General features: G+C 35.9%; 1 protein-coding gene across 1 annotated transcript; it reads left to right on the top strand.

Moving 5' to 3' along the window:
- The first annotated feature begins 7,876 nt into the window (after window positions 1–7,876).
- LOC144702757 (uncharacterized) lies at window positions 7,877–12,995 on the top strand. The gene is made up of 10 exons (XM_078574787.1): window positions 7,877–8,147; window positions 9,445–9,504; window positions 9,593–9,632; window positions 10,137–10,315; window positions 10,450–10,488; window positions 11,413–11,499; window positions 11,590–11,650; window positions 12,372–12,496; window positions 12,586–12,677; window positions 12,769–12,995. Exons 1-10 carry the CDS (start codon window positions 8,100–8,102, stop codon window positions 12,881–12,883), a joined length of 846 nt encoding a protein of 281 aa, XP_078430913.1. The 5' UTR covers window positions 7,877–8,099; the 3' UTR covers window positions 12,884–12,995.
- Window positions 12,996–18,344: the final 5,349 nt, after the last annotated feature.

Genomic DNA, 18,344 nt, shown 5'->3' with positions numbered 1-18,344 from the left:
TTTAGGTTTTTAATTAGATTGTAATATTGAAATTTGAGAACCCTTTTATTTTCTGGGAGAATATACTTAGACCGTATTAGTGGTTTATGCCTGAATATGTTGCTTATTGAGGTTTTAAAATTAGCTCGTAATATTATAATTGGGGAACCCTTTTATTTTCTTGGAGAAATATATTTCAACCTTATTATTGGTTCGCGCCTGAATATATTGCCTACTCAAGTCTTAAAATTAGGTTGTAATATTAAAATTTGAGAACCCTTTTTATTTTCTTGGAGCAATATATTTCGACTGTATTAATGGATCATGCCTGAATATATTTGCCTATTAATGTTTTGAATTTAACTTTTAATATTATAATTTGGGAACCCTTTTATTTTATTTGAGAATATGTATTTTGACCGTTTTGACAGTTCATGACTGAACATATTACCTGTTTAGGTATTTTAATTAGCTAGTAAAATTCAAAATTTGAGAACCTTTTTATTCTTGGAGAATATATATTTCGACTGTATTAGTGGTTCATGCCTCAATTTTCTGGGGACAATGTAGCTGCAAAAATCATGTCGAATCTATCTATCAACCTATACAAGTGTTTTTATAAGTACATTAATCTGTTTCTTCGTGCATTCTGCTATTTGTATGTCTCTCTGTCAGAAGTATCATCTATACCTTTTTGGTTATGAATAATTTATCTGCCTGGACCTGGATGTTTCATATTTGGACATCTTATCTGGGCTAATGGCTTTATGTTTTTAATTTGTTAGCGTGGTTATTGGCCTGCATTAATAGGAACTTTAGCATGGGCTCACGAGCTCACACCTTTAGCAAATTTGATTAAACTATTGAATTTTTATAACTATATCTAGTTATTATTATGTGTGTTTGACTGTATATCTACCAGGCAAGTCAAATTACGTGTGTTTAGTAGTGGAGCCCATATTTCCTTTCACCTTTGGTACTATCATTGTGGGTATCTTCATTGAGGATCATGCTTAAGACATCTTGATCACACTACTCTCAAATCCACATTTTGTTGTAATCTCTCATACAGCAAAACAGTACCATTTGGGTTGTACCATGTAAGTTGTATGCATAGATAACAACAACAATGGGTGATGATTTAGTATCATGAATTTGATCTGGTTGGGTTGTCTGGTCATGACGGGTGGTTAACTCTCTCCGCCCGGCCCTCTTGGTGGGTTTGCTTAATCTATGGATGGGCTGGTATGCCCAACCCGATAATGCTAAGCGGACAAACTAACAAAAAAAAAACATTTTATATTAGAATCATATTGTGCACACAAAAGTAAAGTACCATATACAACACACTATATGTCTTCGATATATTGGTCAGGTTGGCTGAGTCTATCCCTGAACAGGTTGCCCCAAAATGATCTCCTAACCTTAAAAACTCAAAATAGCGATTGGATGGGTTTGATAAGCCTAGCCAAGGGCTGGTTCCTCCAACCTGATAGCTAACCCTAAAAGCTCACGAAATAGTTGTTTACAAAACAAATATACCTATATATATAACTAAAATAGAATATACACCATGCTATGGGTTTTTGATCAATTGGATGAGTATACTGACATATCCAAACGCATGCATGCATTTTATGATTTAAAGGTTATACCACATTTAAGACATCAAATGACATGATTTATGCATGAATGAGACAATGAATATAACCTCAGCATTTTAAGTGCATTAAAATTTTCAGCCTCTTTTGGTAAGAAAAAATATTTATTGGACTTTTTACGAGGCAATGTTAGTCCTCAGGGGACTTAAATAGAAGATAATTCATATAAAGGGAAAAAGGGTTTAATTCAATAGCAGGAGCGGCCGGCGTGGGTGCTAAGGCAGCCAGGAGCAGTAGGTGCAGGTGCATGCTGCATCAACACATTTGGCCCAAATAAGAAAGGTAGAAAATGTTAAGATCCCCTTCTCTCACACACATGGAGGTTTTTCTTTTTAAATTCAAATGGTTTACATTTTTTAAATTTATGTCAGATTTTTGCTTTTGCTATTAAACTCCTTATAACTTTTAGTTGAAATGTGACCATGCCAAATGTAGGTAAAATAAAAGCTAACCAAGGCCTGCGAGGCACCATGCAAACAGAATAATAAATAAACTGACTTAGGGGCTTTGAACCAACCTGTCCTGAAAAAGCATGCTTTTAAGATAGGCTTTGAAGCCCATCTTAAAGCGTGCTTCCTTTAAAATGGTTCATTGAAATATTGGCCTTCAATCTTCTTAAATAAATATTGAACGTGCAAGATCCATCCCCTGCCTCTTATTATCTCTTTTTTTCCTTCTCACGTGGCAAATCGACGAAATCCACCATTGATGTGGATGAATATCAGAGTGTCAACTGGCAAAAGTGGCTGACGAGGCCATGCTAACATGGTGAAGGACCACCATAACTTAAAACCTCTAGAATGGGGGCTGAACAGACAAGGTAAACATCATTCATATTTGTCACCCACGGCCATTGTCTTCGTTGTGGCAACTGATTTTCAACGACAAATGGAGAAAACTACCACTTATACGCCGAAAAATGCCTTGAAGTGATCCCACACTTCTTGCCTACACTCTTAGATTGTTCCTACCCTATATAACTTGAATTTGTATATTTATGACCAAATTAAAAGTTGATCCTTGAAATGTAAACAGAGGAAGATCCCACTATGATTCACCCTTATTCTTGATCCTTTCAGACCAAGGTGGTGACGTCTCCTTGCCCAAGGGGAAGAGATGGAATGAATGAGAGATGTGAGGTTTGAGAATGTATCTAAAGGAAGATTCATTGACGACGGAGGTCCAAAGGGAGGTCGACCCGTACATGGAGACAAAATACAGTAAGTCATCATGGATTGCATTCACATAAGACTTGTATGAGTGCGTAAAAATGAAAATAAAAAAATAACTATAAATCATACAAAAAGTGATCCTTTCCAGTTGATGAATTTCTTGACCTCTTGACGATTATCCCATTTTCAAACTATTTTTCATTTTTTTTTATCCTTGTTCTTATTTTAATAAAAAAATTTGAATCCTACCTTAATTCTCTAATATCGGACAACCGATAACAAATTTCTGGTATAAATCAGGGTTGTTTCTGATATTGGATATCAAATGTATACAAAATATCCATCCCACTCTGGATATAGTGATGTATACCATACACCTTCGGACGTGGTGGATGCCAGTTCTAGATATTTAAACCAAATTTTGATATCAAAAGTTGATATTTGAATATTCATATTGAAATTCAAACAAAATTAGTATTTGGATAACAATATCCGATATCCAGATACTGGTTTAAAAATGAGCATACATTGTCCCATATGGAAAATATATTAAGTTTACAATAGTATAAATACTTTGGATCATTTGATTCGTAAATAAAATCTTGTGCTCTACCCATTATAATCGACGAATGTGATATCGTCTCATACTAGGCCCCGCGTGAAAGCAACCTGACCCATTTTGTTATGGGCTAGACAGTTTTTAACTAATTAGCAAAATAATAATTACAAATATTTCAGATATGAAAAAATCCTTAAACTAACATATATATGGTCCTAACAGCTTAATTACACATCATAATTTATTGTAAAATATATTTCTAATCATATGTCATATATTGAAAAAACTGAGATCCAACATCAATATTGTTGGGTTCTGCATGCCTTGAGATGGATGAATAAATCAAAATGATCTGCAACAAAAGACTTCGGCTAAATCGTAATGGCATTGATAAAACATCGAAACGAATTACCTCGGCACGGATCGCATCTGTGATTCCTTTGATCCTCGAACAAGTAATGTGGAGCTGCTCATGTGTGAACCCTCTATATATATCCACGCGGTCCTGGGCACGTCCAATCTCCTCCTTCTTGTTTATGAGCTCCCTTTAATCTCCTCCGCCATCGTTATATCGTCCTAGTTGCATTAGAAATAGAGAGGAGGTGTGGGAAGAAGGGAGAAGAAGGGGAAGGCCCCTGAAGAATTCTAAGCCAGGTAAATTTCATTTAGAGCCTTCTCCTATTTATACTAATTTTTATACTAAGTGGGTAGTTTTCATAAAACCCCCAAAACTTAAATATATCTTTCGACATCCAAAAGATCCTTTGCATGTATCAATCTACTTAACAACTCAAGAGACCTAATAACCTTCATTGGCCTCCCAAATTAATAAACTATATCGTCATAAAAAATAATTAACATCGTGTCAATTTAACCCAATCGATAGTTTTGTCTCCAACACGTGGGGTGCCAAGATGCACCTCGTGTTCTAGAAGATACAAAAGAGTGTGCATCGGATTACTCATGGAGCATGTTCGTCATTGATTACCGTGTATATATAGTCCCTCATCCACTTGATGCTCCTAGGATGACTTACGGTATGGTAAATTTTCAGACCCTAAATGACCATCTGAGTTAGTACTGATGCATTTGGAAATCATCAGAGAACTCTTCCCAATATTTCTCTGCTTTGGCCAAGGATTTCATCGCATTTTTTTCCTTGAGCTGCCAACTCTTATACCGAGGGTGGATGATCCCATCTTGACTACTCAATCATCTTCGTGAACTTCTTGATGCACCCAGAAAAATACTATTTAGAATCCCGTGATTAGGTAAATATAGGTCATAGCCAAGGTACAACTATTCGTCTACAATACATCTTTGGTGTCTCAGGTCTAAGGACCACTTACACAACTGTGATTTGAATCAACCTGATTGACAATTTGGTTTAATTCCATTCAGGGATTCATATGGATCAATTCAGTGAATTCTTTTTACTAAAGAGCATCCACTATCTATCCCTACTGTGTCCACGCCAATGGCTACGGGTGGTGAAAATATATGTGGTCGACAAGCCAATCACACATTTCACAACTTGTTCCATGTTCATTAATACAACATATTCATTATAGTGCACGTGTGATGCTTATAATAAAGTCCATGAATACATGACCAGACTTAGTGAATTATGATGAGATCGTAATACAGAGATCACTAGTCTTTAAGCATGTGTTCTAAATATTCTTATTTGAAGGATATGCGAGAATGACATTGAAGTATCCAGATAGAATAGAAATATCTACCCTCACTCATATAATAAGTATGGCTGGTCTCATAGCCATTAGTGTGGAGACACTAAGGATAGATAGTGGGTGCTCTTTAGTGGAAAGAGTTCACTGAATTGATATGTACGAATCCCTGAATGGTATTATACTGGACTGTCAATGAGGTTGATTCACGTCACGGTTGTGTAAGTGGTCCTTAGACCTAAGACACCAAAGACATCCTGTGGATGGATGGTTGTACTTTGGCTATGGCCAACGAGTCTCTAATCATGGGATTCTAAACGGTCTTAGTTCGGGTACATCAACAAATTCACTAAGACGATTGAGCGGTCAAGATGGGATCATCCACCCTCGATATAAGAGGTGACAGCTCAAGGAAGATGATGCGATGAAGTCCTTGGCCAAGATACTGAAATATCAGAGAAGAGTTCTCCGATGATTTCCGAATGCATCAGTACTAACTCGGATGATCGACTAGGGTTTGATGGTTGACCATACCCTAAGTCGTCCAAGGAGTGTCAAGTGGATGAGGGATTATACATACACGGTAATCGATGACGAACAGGTTCCATGAGTGAGTCGATACACACTCCTTTGTATCTTCTAGAACACGAGGTGTAGCTTGGCACCCCACATGTCGGAGTCTCGACCTATCGATTGGGTTAAATCGATCCGACATTAATTAATCTATATGATGATATAGTTAATTAATTTGGAAGGCCAACAAAGGTTATTGGGTCGTTGGAATTGTTAACTAGACTGATACATGGCCCTAGAGGGTCACATGCAAATGGTCTTTTGGATGTCAGAAGATATGCTTAAATTTTGGGAATTTTTATGAAAAAATACTTACTATAAATAGGGGAAGGCCATGAACGAAATTTACCTATGACAGAATTGTTCATGGGCCTTTCCCCTTCTTCTCCCTTCTCCCCACACCCCCCTTCTCCATCCCCGATGCAATTGAGACGACGTAGCGATTACGACAGAGATTGAACAAAGCTCATTAATGAGAAGGAGGAGATTCAACATGTTGAGGATCATATGGATATGTCTAGAGGTTGCACAATTGAGCAGGTTAACTAGTCTCACTTTGGGATCCAAGAAATCATGGATGCGATCCGTGCAAAGGTACATCGTTTCATGGTTTTATCGATGTCGTTATGATTCCGTCACGTGTCTTCCGCTGCATGGAATCCTCGTCTCCATCCATGTCAAGGCCTCTAGAACCCAACAAAGGGACAAGCAATACTCATCATATGAGTGTGGCTAGAGAGTGCTCTTCTATCCGGATACTTTGATGACCTTCTCATGTATCCTTTGAATATGAATATTTACAATAAATACTTAAAGACTTGTGATCTTCGTATTATGATCATTATGATCCACTAAGTCGGATCATGTATTCATGGACTTCAATATAAGCGTCACACGTTCACTATAATTAATGTGTTCTATTAATGAACATCGAACGAGATGTGGAATGTGTGATTGGCTTTATGACTACATATATTTCCATCAGATATCTGATATTATCATCCGACCTTTGAGATGAGGACATATGGTGATATAGGGATATTTCCCAATGTCGGCATCCATCTTGATATCATCATCCGATATCCTGTATCGATACTATGGCAATTGATATTCAATATCTTCATTCGTGATCCAAATATCAGTATAGGCGGATACAATATTTGCCCATTTCTGAGATTCGGTTCAGCATCCATCTTGACATAATCATCAGATAGCGGGCTTGGGATAGACGGCACTAGTTGGAACTCTTCGTCTCTCTAACCATTTCCGAATCTACTCCCTATCTTCTATATATAACTCTTCCACATTTCTCAATATATCTACCGTTAATTTATGTAGTAAGAATAAAACTAATTTATATTATGATTATCTTAATATATATTATTCCTTCTTCTAACTCTAACTAATTCTGTATCTAAATGCTAGTCCCTTAGGAGAGTACCTTGCTCTCTACACTATCTCCTTGAGTGAGATTAAAAAAATAGTTGAGTGGAGCAAAATTAATTACAATAGCAGATTAATATCCTATGGTTTACTCGAGGACAGGTTGATCCAACCTGATCTACTAACCCTAAAATCATACAACACATCGTTTTATTTTATAAACACGTGTCCACTGTATATAAAATTAAATAACATATACAACATACTGCACGTTTTTATCAATTGGATGGGTTTGCTTAGTGTACCTAAGGCAAGTTGGCCCAATCCAAAATTTCAACCCGAAAAACTTACAAAACATTTGTCTATGTTAAAAATAAACCCCACAAATATAATTAAATAACATATAGAACATACTATCATTTGGATGGATTTGCTAACCCTAAAAGCTCACCAAAATGTTTATATTACAAATATACCCCACGTAAAAATTAAATAATATATACAACATACTGCATGTATTTTTTTTTGAAAAGAAATTAAATAATATATACAACATATTGCATGTTTTTGTTAAGTGGATGAGCTTGCTAAGTCTACCCAAGGTCAGGTTGGCTAAACCTGATCTGCAAACCTCAAAAACTTACAAAACAGTGGTTTCTATTCCAAATATACATCAAATATAAAATTAAAATAATGCAGACAGTAGATTACATATTTCTGATATGTAATCGTTCATATTTCCAGTAATAAAAAATATCATTTTCATTTATATTTCCACCTGTATCTCCTCAGCCAATAGACTGCTCACACGTCGGATGGATGATGTGGTCGCCCATTATTTAAACACGTGGAAAAGAATTTTCCAAGAACAATTGACGGTTTGACGCCCTTCTTCTGTCCTCTCCTCGGAGATCTCGCGAGTCCGACAAGAGTAGAACGACAAATCGACGCCGAGTCTCTCCGAATTCGAATTCGACGATCGAGAGATGTCTGCCGCGTCTCGATCTGTAGTTCACGACGTGTTTTTTGAACTGTGAATCGTCGGATTTGAGGTTACGGTGTTTAATTCTCGGGTATTGCTTCCATGGCGGCGCCAGTGTTCTCTACGCCTTTCCAGCCCTACGTTTATCAGGTGAAAATCCGAATATCAGATTTTTTTTCTTGATTTTTTGGGCGGTTTTGATGCGTAGAATTGGGGTTCTGTCAATGTCCGTTGATCTAGAGTTGTATAATTAGTCTTTACCAAAATGCGTTGCGTTGACCTCGTATAATCGCGAATTTATCTCTAAATCATGTATTTATAGTTGAATCGTCTGGATTAGAGAACTCGAGACTGTTACTAGGAGCTGAATGCGTTGTGTTGATCTCGTATACTAGTGAATTTTGCTCCAAATCATGCATTTATCACTTGAAATCGTCCTAATTAGGGAAATCGTGACTGTTACGAGGAGCTTAATGCGGTTGTGTTGATCTTCTATAAACATGAGTTTTGTTTTAAATCATGGACTTATGACTTGAAATCGCCCAGATTAGAGAGCTCGCGACTATTACTAGGAGCTGAATGCGCTGTGTTGATCTCGTGTATTCAAGAATCTTCCTCTAAAACATACATTTATGACTTGAAATCGCCCGAATTAGAGAACTCGCGACTGTTACTTGGAGCTAAACGAAGGATAGGTCTGTGCCATTGATTCGCATTAGTACTCAGACTACTTTAATTGTTCCTTTACGTACATGAAATAATGAATCTGATTAGAAGTAAAATTTTTGGTATAGTTTTTATGCTACTCTTTTGTATTCAAGCAACAACGCAGAATTCGTTTTCTCTTGTAGAATGGTGACTAAATGTCATTTGGTTTCAGCGTCACTCTTGTGTCCGTCTAATATGTCATCTTTGTGGACACATCGGCAGATGCTTATTCATCAATCCCTGATGAAGTTAACTGATTGGTGTAATGTATTGAGTGAGAATTATGATGTTGTAGATTAGGTTATGTGTGATGACCCATCAACGCCATCTAAGGGTATGAGTTTTTTAGAAAAGTGACCAGAAAATAATGAAACTAAAATGGTCTAGCTCAGTGTCACGAGCTGCTTGTTGGATATTTCTCCAGTTTAGGGGGCCCTGTCGTATTGAGCCGTTTGTGCTCACCAGCTTTCCATTGAGTTGGATGAGGTAGTGGTCGTTGATGGTTTGTAAAGTTTTGAGTACTATGTTTCCAATTCTAATTTTTTTTTTTTCACTTGAAACAAAGGGCTTTTAAATATGATATTTTATTATTTTAATCAATTTATTTGTTGAGATTACATGAGTTATCTTGCATCAAAGCCTAAAGATGTGGTAAGCTGATTGCCTTATTCTAAAGTGTAAAAGAAGATGATTTCCTCAGAAATTTCTCACATCATTTGAAAATATGTTTAATGCTCAGAGCCCGCAAGAATCTGTTACTGCGTTTCAGATACTGGGAGGGGATTCCCAGATAGTTCAGGTTAACAGCGTTTCCTTAATTCTGTTACAGTTTGGCTCAGACTCTTAATTATATTTATTTAATCCTCTTTCGACCATCTATTTGACAGATCATGCTCAAGCCACAGGAGAAAGTGACCGCTAAACCAGGTAATTTCTTTTTTTTTTGTATGCTGGAAATGAACCGGAAATTGATGTGATCCCCCCTCGATCTAGTGCTAGTTCCATCATGTTAGCCCACTACGGGTCATATATGATGCCTAAGCTTCTCTCTCCCTTTGCGATCCCCGTCCCACATGATTGTCTGTACCTCACCATATCTTCAGGGGAATCGTCCCTGGTCAATCCCTGCCTCCTCTGTTCAATCTCTCTTTTGATCATCCCGTCGTACTCTCAAATCCTGGAAACATCTAGACGTATCGCGTAGCCCCCTTCTCCAGTAAGAGCCTACATCAAGGTTCGTATCAGAAATACATGGATAAATTACTCTAAAATCTTACTTCTTTGATTCATCAATCATTCAAGTAGAGCACGTTGGCTTTAATTTTTTTCTGCGTCAAGTTAAGATTGGGTATTTATGTTCTCCCAAAATTTAAGAAAACTTTAACCCTAATGCTATGTCAAACAGTCTTTATCATATGCCTATGGTTTCAGGTTCCATGTGCTACATGTCGGGCTCTATCCAAATGGATACTATATTCCTCCCCGAACAAGAGGGTGGTATATGGCAATGGCTTTTTGGCAAGACCATGACTAGTATTCTTCTTTCCAACACTGGCCCGCATGATGGGTTTATTGGGATTTCGGCGCCCTCTCCAGCTAGAATATTTCCTGTGAGAATCTTTACATAAATTTATGAAATGACAACACCTTGTCCAGGATTACTATTCGATTTTCTCATAGTTTAGTCCTTTTATAGAGTTGGTTTTTCCTTCACACAGTAAACTTCTTCTTCAATATCTTGTAGGTTGACTTGGCAAACTTTGGTGGAGAAATATTATGCCAGGTAGTAACCATACTCTTTGTCATTTAGACATCAAGTTCCATCTTTTTTGTTCAACGAAGACAGAAGACCAAAGTTTCCCCCCTTATTTAAAAATCAGCTATCTTATTTTGATGCTATTTGTGAGAATATAAGGAGAGAACGCCCATTCAGTTTTTTGGTAGGGTGTTCAAGTAAATTTGTAGTTTAAGGAGGATAGAATGGAATACAAGCATGTGATCAGAGGCCCAAATTATGTTCTTGGGTGACAGGTTCCCTCCGCAGCCTTGTCTTCTCTCTTATTGGTCTCCAATATGTCAAAAATTGAAACTATATTTGTGCTTCTTTCCCATTCCCTTTGTTTTAGCCTTGTTTCTAAAATTTGCAAGTAGGGTTCGCCGGCCATGACGAGTTTGCCATCTACAAGGGACAATGATGAGGATGACTTGCCATTGTCCTCATTCGCGGAAAATGGTGATGAGTCATCACCCCTCATATTCTGAAAGAATAAAAACAAAAAGTCACGAGAGGACGATGATGATTCAGAGACGTAATACGGAGACAGAAAAGTAAAGAGTTATCCACCAATTATTCATAGATGCAGGACAATGAGACAATGATGAGCTCGTTATTGTCATTGTTATCTCTGTAAAAACGAATGATAATAATGATGATGAGTCGTCGTTGTCATCTTATCCTTGTCTGTGGTGGCAGCAAAGCCTACATGCAGGATTTTCCTCACATTCTTTTCTTATTTTTATATTTGACATCTAAAAATAACATTTTTTCTTACTCTTTTTTAATTGTCTTAGTCTGTTGTTTAGTATCCTAATATTAATATGGTTACATTAATATATTTCATCAAGTTATCCTGCCCAATGTGTTTTATTCGTCTCAACTCTTATGTAAAAGTAATGCGTCCTCCTCTTTGTTCTGATATTGGTGTAGTCAGATGCCTTCCTATGCTGTCTGAATGATGTAACGGTTAGCAACACAGTAGATCAGAGAGCTCGCATCGCGCTGCCTGGTGCAGAGGTGACATAATTATATGTTTTTTCTGTTTAATTTCATTCTTTTTTCTTCACTTTAATTTGAAATCTTCGCTTTGATTTTAACTTGTTTTAGGGGATTCTAAGGCAGAAGCTAGTTGGTCAAGGGCTTGCGTTCCTCACTGCTGGAGGATCTTGTATACAACCATATCCCACCTGCATAATTTTTTTTCGTTAAATAATGTTTGTATTTTTTAATATAAATGATATTATAGTGAATCACTTCATTGCGATGAATCTGAAGAATCTACTCTAATCATCTCTTTTTTTCCTTGTTGCTAGATTTCACTTGAGTACATGTTTTTGCTATTAAAATTTCTGTATTTCTACATTACCTGATTGCTAAAACTAAAATTTCACGTACACGATAGGAAAAGCTTTTTCTTCCTGTTAAGAATTCCGTTTCTTTTTTAATCAGCATTCACGAACTGTAATATATAAATGTAATAAGTCCCCCAAAGTAGCTTTTCCTTTCTTTTTTTATATCCCCAAATAGCTTTTATCCCTAATTCAGCATTCACGAATTCCGTTTCTTTTTTTTTCTTCAAAAAAAAAAAAATGTAATAAGTCCCCCAAACTCAAGAGGCAGAGAGAGTTCCCAAGTCTTGATTTTTTCTGCTACTCATCACTTTTTTACTCTAGTGGACTGTCAAAAATTTCAAGAAAAACACATTTAAATGCTGCTCGCTATCCCCGGCTATTGATTATTCTGATCCAAAAGTCTTATTTTAGGGATCAACCCATAAGATTTCACCCTATCAATTACTTTTTTTCATTTTCTTCCTTTCCTTTTAAGTAATCTCAATAAGATTAAATAATCTCAATATCCGTGACATGTCTTCTAAACCTTGTCCCCAGTTGTTCAGAAGACGCTCGAGTCCGGTGAAGTGCTGGTTGTTGATGCTTCTTCTATAGTCGCCATGACGAGTGCAATCAGTTTACATATCAAACATGCCGGCCCTGTAAGAAGGGTAGTCTTTGGAGTGAGTATCTGCATCCCCTTTCCAAAATCTCCCATATGAACATTTAATCTTTATTTTTTTTTTAAAATCATTTCATTTTTTTTTCTCAGGGTGATAACCAGGCTGTTGCTTGTCTAACTGGGCCTGGCATTGTGTTTATTCAGAGTTTACCATTCCATCGTCTCTCGCAGCGCATCGCAAGGTACGTTTCCTTTGGCTTTTTTGTCGTGATTGGTTACGCCATATTTCTGATAATTTTTTTTTATTTTTTTATTTTTATGGTTTGCAACCAGAGCTGTGACTTCTCCAGGCATGAGAGAGAATCCAAAGTTTTTAGTGCAAGTGGCAATCTTCTTCTTCATTGCATACTTCATGATCATCTCATCTTTGATGCTGTCTGATACCTGATATATTCACATGCTTCTTCTTTGCACGACTTCGCTCCATGGATACTTGCCCAGGTGGGTAAACTTCCTTGAGGCCTTTGAGATGGGCATGAATATAGGATTCTTTTTTTCGATTTGCGTGCTTCTCTCGTTTCTATCTTTATATATCTCTCTCTAAATCTATCTGTCTCTGTCCCAACTCTATATCTGTCTGTCTCTTTCTAGGTCTCTGCTTCTGTCTTTGTCTCGGTCTCTGCCTCTGCCTCCACCTCCGCCTCCGTCTCTGTCTCCATCTTCGCCTCCGTCTTTGTCTCCGTCTCCGACTCCGTCTTTGTCTGTCTCCGTCTCCTTCTCTGTCTCCGTATTCGACGGTCTCTATCTCCGTCTCCGTCTCCATCTCCGTCTCTGTCTCCGCCTCCATATCTGTCTCCGTCTCCGCCTCCATCTCCGTCTCCGTCTTCCCCTCTGTCTCGGTCTCTGTCTTCCCTCTGTCTCCGTTTCCGTCTTCCCCTCTGTCTCCGTCTCCGCCTCCGTCTCCGCCTCCGTCTCCGCCTCCGTCTCCGCCTCCGTCTCCGCCTCCGTCTCCGCCTCCGTCTCCGCCTCCGTCTCCGCCTCCGTCTCCGCCTCCGTCTCCGCCTCCGTCTCCGCCTCCGTCTCCGCCTCCGTCTCCGCCTCCGTCTCCGCCTCCGTCTCCGCCTCCGTCTCCGCCTCCGTCTCTGTCACTGGCTCTGCCTCCGTCTCTGTCTCCGTCTCCGCCTCCGTCTCTGTCACTGGTTCCGCCTCCGTCTCTGTCTCTGTCTCCGTCTCCGTCTCCATCTCTGTCTCTCTCTATCTCTACTTCTCTATCTCTCTCTAGTCTCTCTCTCTCTCTATCACTCTCTCTCTCTCTTACTCTACCCTTGTCTGTCTCTATCTCCATCCATGTCTCTGTCTTTATCTCCATCTGTCTCCATCTCAGTCTCAGTCTCCATCTCAGTCTCTGTCTCTGTCTCTGTCAACGTCTCTGTCAACACCTCTGTCTCAGTCTCCATCTCTATCTGTCTCTGTCTCTGTCTCAGTCTCCTCTTCGTCTCCATCTCCGTCTCTCTCTCTCTCTCTCTCTACGTATATCTTATTTCCCTCCATCTATCCTCTTTCATAGGACCTAAGAGACATTATGTCAAAATCTACTGAATTTTTCTATGAACACATTTCATCCCAACTTTATTATCCCTACAGATTAACTTTTCTATTTTGAATTTCATTAACCATAAAGTTTAGAATATTATTTTTTAGATAATCTTCTAATCAATTAATATGCATCATCAATATCCATGTCCTCTGTAATTATATACTAGGATTTTTTATGATCCATTGTACTTGGTCCAAATGTTTGAAGAACTGATTGTAATAAAGAACATAGAAGATGTGATTTCTTAAGTGCAAGTGAGGTACTTTGGATAGTCTTACTTGTCTACCGGCTACAGTTAACGCTTAACTTTGCTTCGATGTTCATAAAGTTTGTCGATCCTATGTTGCCATGTATTGAGGTACATTGAACTCTGATACATGATGCAAAAATATGATTACATAATCACATATTGATATTACGAGTTGTTCATGGGATAAATTAAGTTTAACTCAATCATACAATCTTTTAAAGTTAGAAATAAAGGCCAAAAAGGAAAGAAGGCACAAATGATTTCAGCAGAACTTTTGATTATTGGGCATAATGTATTAATATATTTGCTAACATTTTTGGATAGATCATTTGCAGAACCCTAAAACATCGCGAGTACATTGTCTAACTTGGTGGGATCATAGTTACGGCTCATAAATACTTTCTTCACTTCATGCAATGAGGCAAAAGTCCCTTTTTTCTCATTTTTATCTTCAGCTTTTATCATTTTTTAACTCTATGGTCTTAATTCCTTTGTTTTCCTCATAACTACATAACTACCTAAAGTTATTCCACTCTTCTCCCTTGGAGATTTTTATAATATTACCTTTCTTTAAAAGTTCCATTTCCTGGATGCTTCATGATGCCTTTCCTCTCCTAAGACCCTTTGAATTCCTTATAAAGAACACTCCAATTTATAGCCTTCAGAAGATTAGCTCTTGATTTTTAACTGATCTCTATCTTATCTGATTTCATAAGTGACAATGACATGAGTATGTTTTCACTTGTGGCTCTCATTCATGAATAAGAATTATGTATACTTGTTGCTTGATGCAGCAATAGTGAGTTAATGCTTGGGAAATAATAAATTTCTAAATCCTAACCAAAACATTCAAAGATGACCCGTAGTGTTCCTCTTTCAGCCTTAATAACTCCCTGTCACCTAGTATCTAAAAATAAAAGTATTTGGAATATGCATTTTACCGTAATATCGGTAGGCAGAGGTTGGTATATGCATCGTCTTAATTAAAAGTAAGACTTATCTATTTAATATGAGTAATTTGAATTAGTTTTCTATGTTTTTATAATTTTAAGGATGCATGTTATGATTCAAAGAAATTTATATTACTGATTTTTTAATTGTCATGTTATGTGAGTCTCATTTCTTCACTTTTTAATCTTAACATGTATTGGGTACTTTTAACAAAGCTTGGAGAATTATTGAATTTCAAGGCAAGTTTTTTCTTTATGTTAGTGAACATGTATTGCTTATTACTTTGAACATGAATGTTACTAATTAATTGAACATTTAAATATTTAATGTAATCAATTATATTACATTGATAGTTATCAATGTGTTTAAAATTTAATGAAGGAATGAAGGATTTATCCCTCAAACATTCACCTAGTTTCTTCTAGAAAAGGCCCCCAGAAATTTAAATATGCTTTTATTCAGTATCCTCGTTAAATTAATAATCCAAGTTGAATTTTAATATATTGAGAACAAGCTTGAAAATGATCACCTGATGTTAAAATGTTTTGCACTTTGGATACACAGTTTTCTAATAATTTGAAAAATGAACAAAATAATCAAAATGGGATATAGCTTTTTGAACTAAAATTACTATCTTGGAAAAGTAGATAAGTAGAAAATTGTGAGCTCATATTTTTTGATTAAATTAATAAAAAATATGGAAAATTATGATGATTAAAGATATGAACTCAAATAAGAGAAAAACTAACACCATAAGAATGGTGAGATGGTCATGTGATCCAACAGTTGCTCAATGAAGCTAGTGGAAATCCACCAAAAAAAGCGATGTGCAACTCCCAGGTTGCACCTCTTCAATGAAGTGATAAGTATAATATCGTATGGCTGTGATGTCAACCCTTGGTTTGTATGAGTAGGGGAATCATAAAATATTTTTCCGAAGCCCATTGGCTGAAGGAAGGCTTTTGTGACCCAAAAGTTGAAAGGGATGGGATAAAACTCATATGTAAAGAGATAATTCCTGCATAGGACCATTATCTCTCACATGTACAAAAAGTAGGTCTTATCTCCTGTTCTTATACCTAGTTCTCATAAAATTAATATTCATATACATACTTATACACTCACAAACACATATATATCTTTAAGAGATATATACATAACCCTACTAAATGATTAAATATTAAAGTACTGTTGCCTAAAAAGGTAGCATTTTTTAAGGATTATTTATATAAAACCCATAAAATGAAAGCCGTTTTATGAGTGCACAAATTCAATAATCAGATTTCTCCCCTATAGGATATTTTAAGTTTGCTTAAAAACAAAAGGATGAAAATGACTGACATAGGAAACATTCATATCAAATATAGCCTGTTTGAATTAAATATATGATGCCTAACCAATAATGAATCCTTTTGAATTCACACACCATAGTTATTTCAAAGATGTCCATTTTCAAGGAAATAAGATAGATATTTAATGAGACTTAAAATCTGGGATGGAAATATTTTTTTACTAGTATAGTTTTTTAGATGTTGAGAATGGATTTTGAGAATCTCATGTGTAATTTGATCCTAGGGGTTTGAAAGCCCATATAAGCTAAGAATAGTTTCAAACATAATTTTAGAAATCAACCCCTTATTTATTATATAAATATTTTTTAATAAAGATTTTTTAATGTTATAAGTCAACCCCATTGAGTTGAATAATCCAAAAATATTTTAAACCAAAGGATATATATGAATCTGGATGGCCCAAACAAGATATTTAGGAATACTGGTTTTAGGATGGAGGAATTTTATGGTGAAAAATGAAATTTGAATTCCAAAGGTTCTATTTTTATGTGAATTTATATTTAAATTCTTTTAAAAACATTCCCAACATACATTTAGGGGTAAAAGGCCTGTAATGTCACAACAGAGAAGTCTTCCCATACCCGTTGGCTTTCTAAGAGTATCTTATATATTAAAAATGAGAATCATGTTTCACATTATGTAAGTGACTAAGCGATCCAATTTTTTTTATTGTGTTCCTATAAGTTAGTGTTTATAAAGTAGAATATACTTGGGGAATGGTTTCCGACCCAGATAATTTTATTTGTAATTTTTATTTAAGGATATCAATATTATATGAACATGGATCTATAGTAGGTTACATTATTGTACATAATACTTTATTCTCTTGGATCTCTGGAAAGATTTAATGAATCATCCAGAATTGAATTTATTTACTTTTTTAAACGATGAATACTATGTCTCAACAATCATCTTATCCCCATTTAGCCAATTAAATTTTCAGGGACATTTCAAACTGATCGGAAAATAACTTTCAGTAAGCTCTATATTTTACTCAATAATATAACATTACGACAGATTATAATAAATAATTAGACGAGAAACCTTTATAATATTTCCAATAAATTACTTTTATAGCACAGATATAAAGAGAAGGGAAATTTCTATTCGTCAATGACATATGATATTAGCATTTAGTGACAATATCATTTAATTCCACCACTATATATTTACATACATAAACCATATAATAAAACTCATCAAATAGCCAGTAAAACCTTATAAATTATATAAAGATTATAAATCATTAATTTTAATCTCAAAATGTTACAAAAATTCTCAATATTTATAAATAATCACAAAAAGTTTTGTAATCATGCCATGCTTTTTTTAATACTTCATATGTAAAATTTTCTGAAATATTTTTGTATAAATTTACTAATTGACCAGGAACTTGAACGTTAAAATGAATATGGTCAAGCTAAACATTTCATTCATGCTTAGTATTTTAAAGATGTAATGAAAAAAACAAAAAAATCCTGGTTTGACCTTACTACTCAAAGTCAATCTATGTTCATAATTATGAATATACTAAGAACTAAGCCCATGTTTTTAAATTCAATCTGATTTCCTTCTTAGTTAAAATCTATCAATGAATTGCAAATAGATTCCTAGATTTATCTTGCGTTTTCTTACATCTTGGATTTTGGAAATTGTTTGTCCATACAACCTAAGATTAGATAACAAAGCGTGTCTTCAACATTCATAAAATCATCATTCTAAAGATTATAAATAAACATCATCACTTTGATGCTTCAGG

Source organism: Wolffia australiana, chromosome 4 (genome assembly GCF_029677425.1).
Source record: "Wolffia australiana isolate 7733 chromosome 4, ASM2967742v1".
Classification (NCBI taxonomy): domain Eukaryota; kingdom Viridiplantae; phylum Streptophyta; class Magnoliopsida; order Alismatales; family Araceae; genus Wolffia; species Wolffia australiana.
Note: the sequence above shows the minus strand (reverse complement) of the source record. Positions and strands in the feature narration are given on the sequence as shown.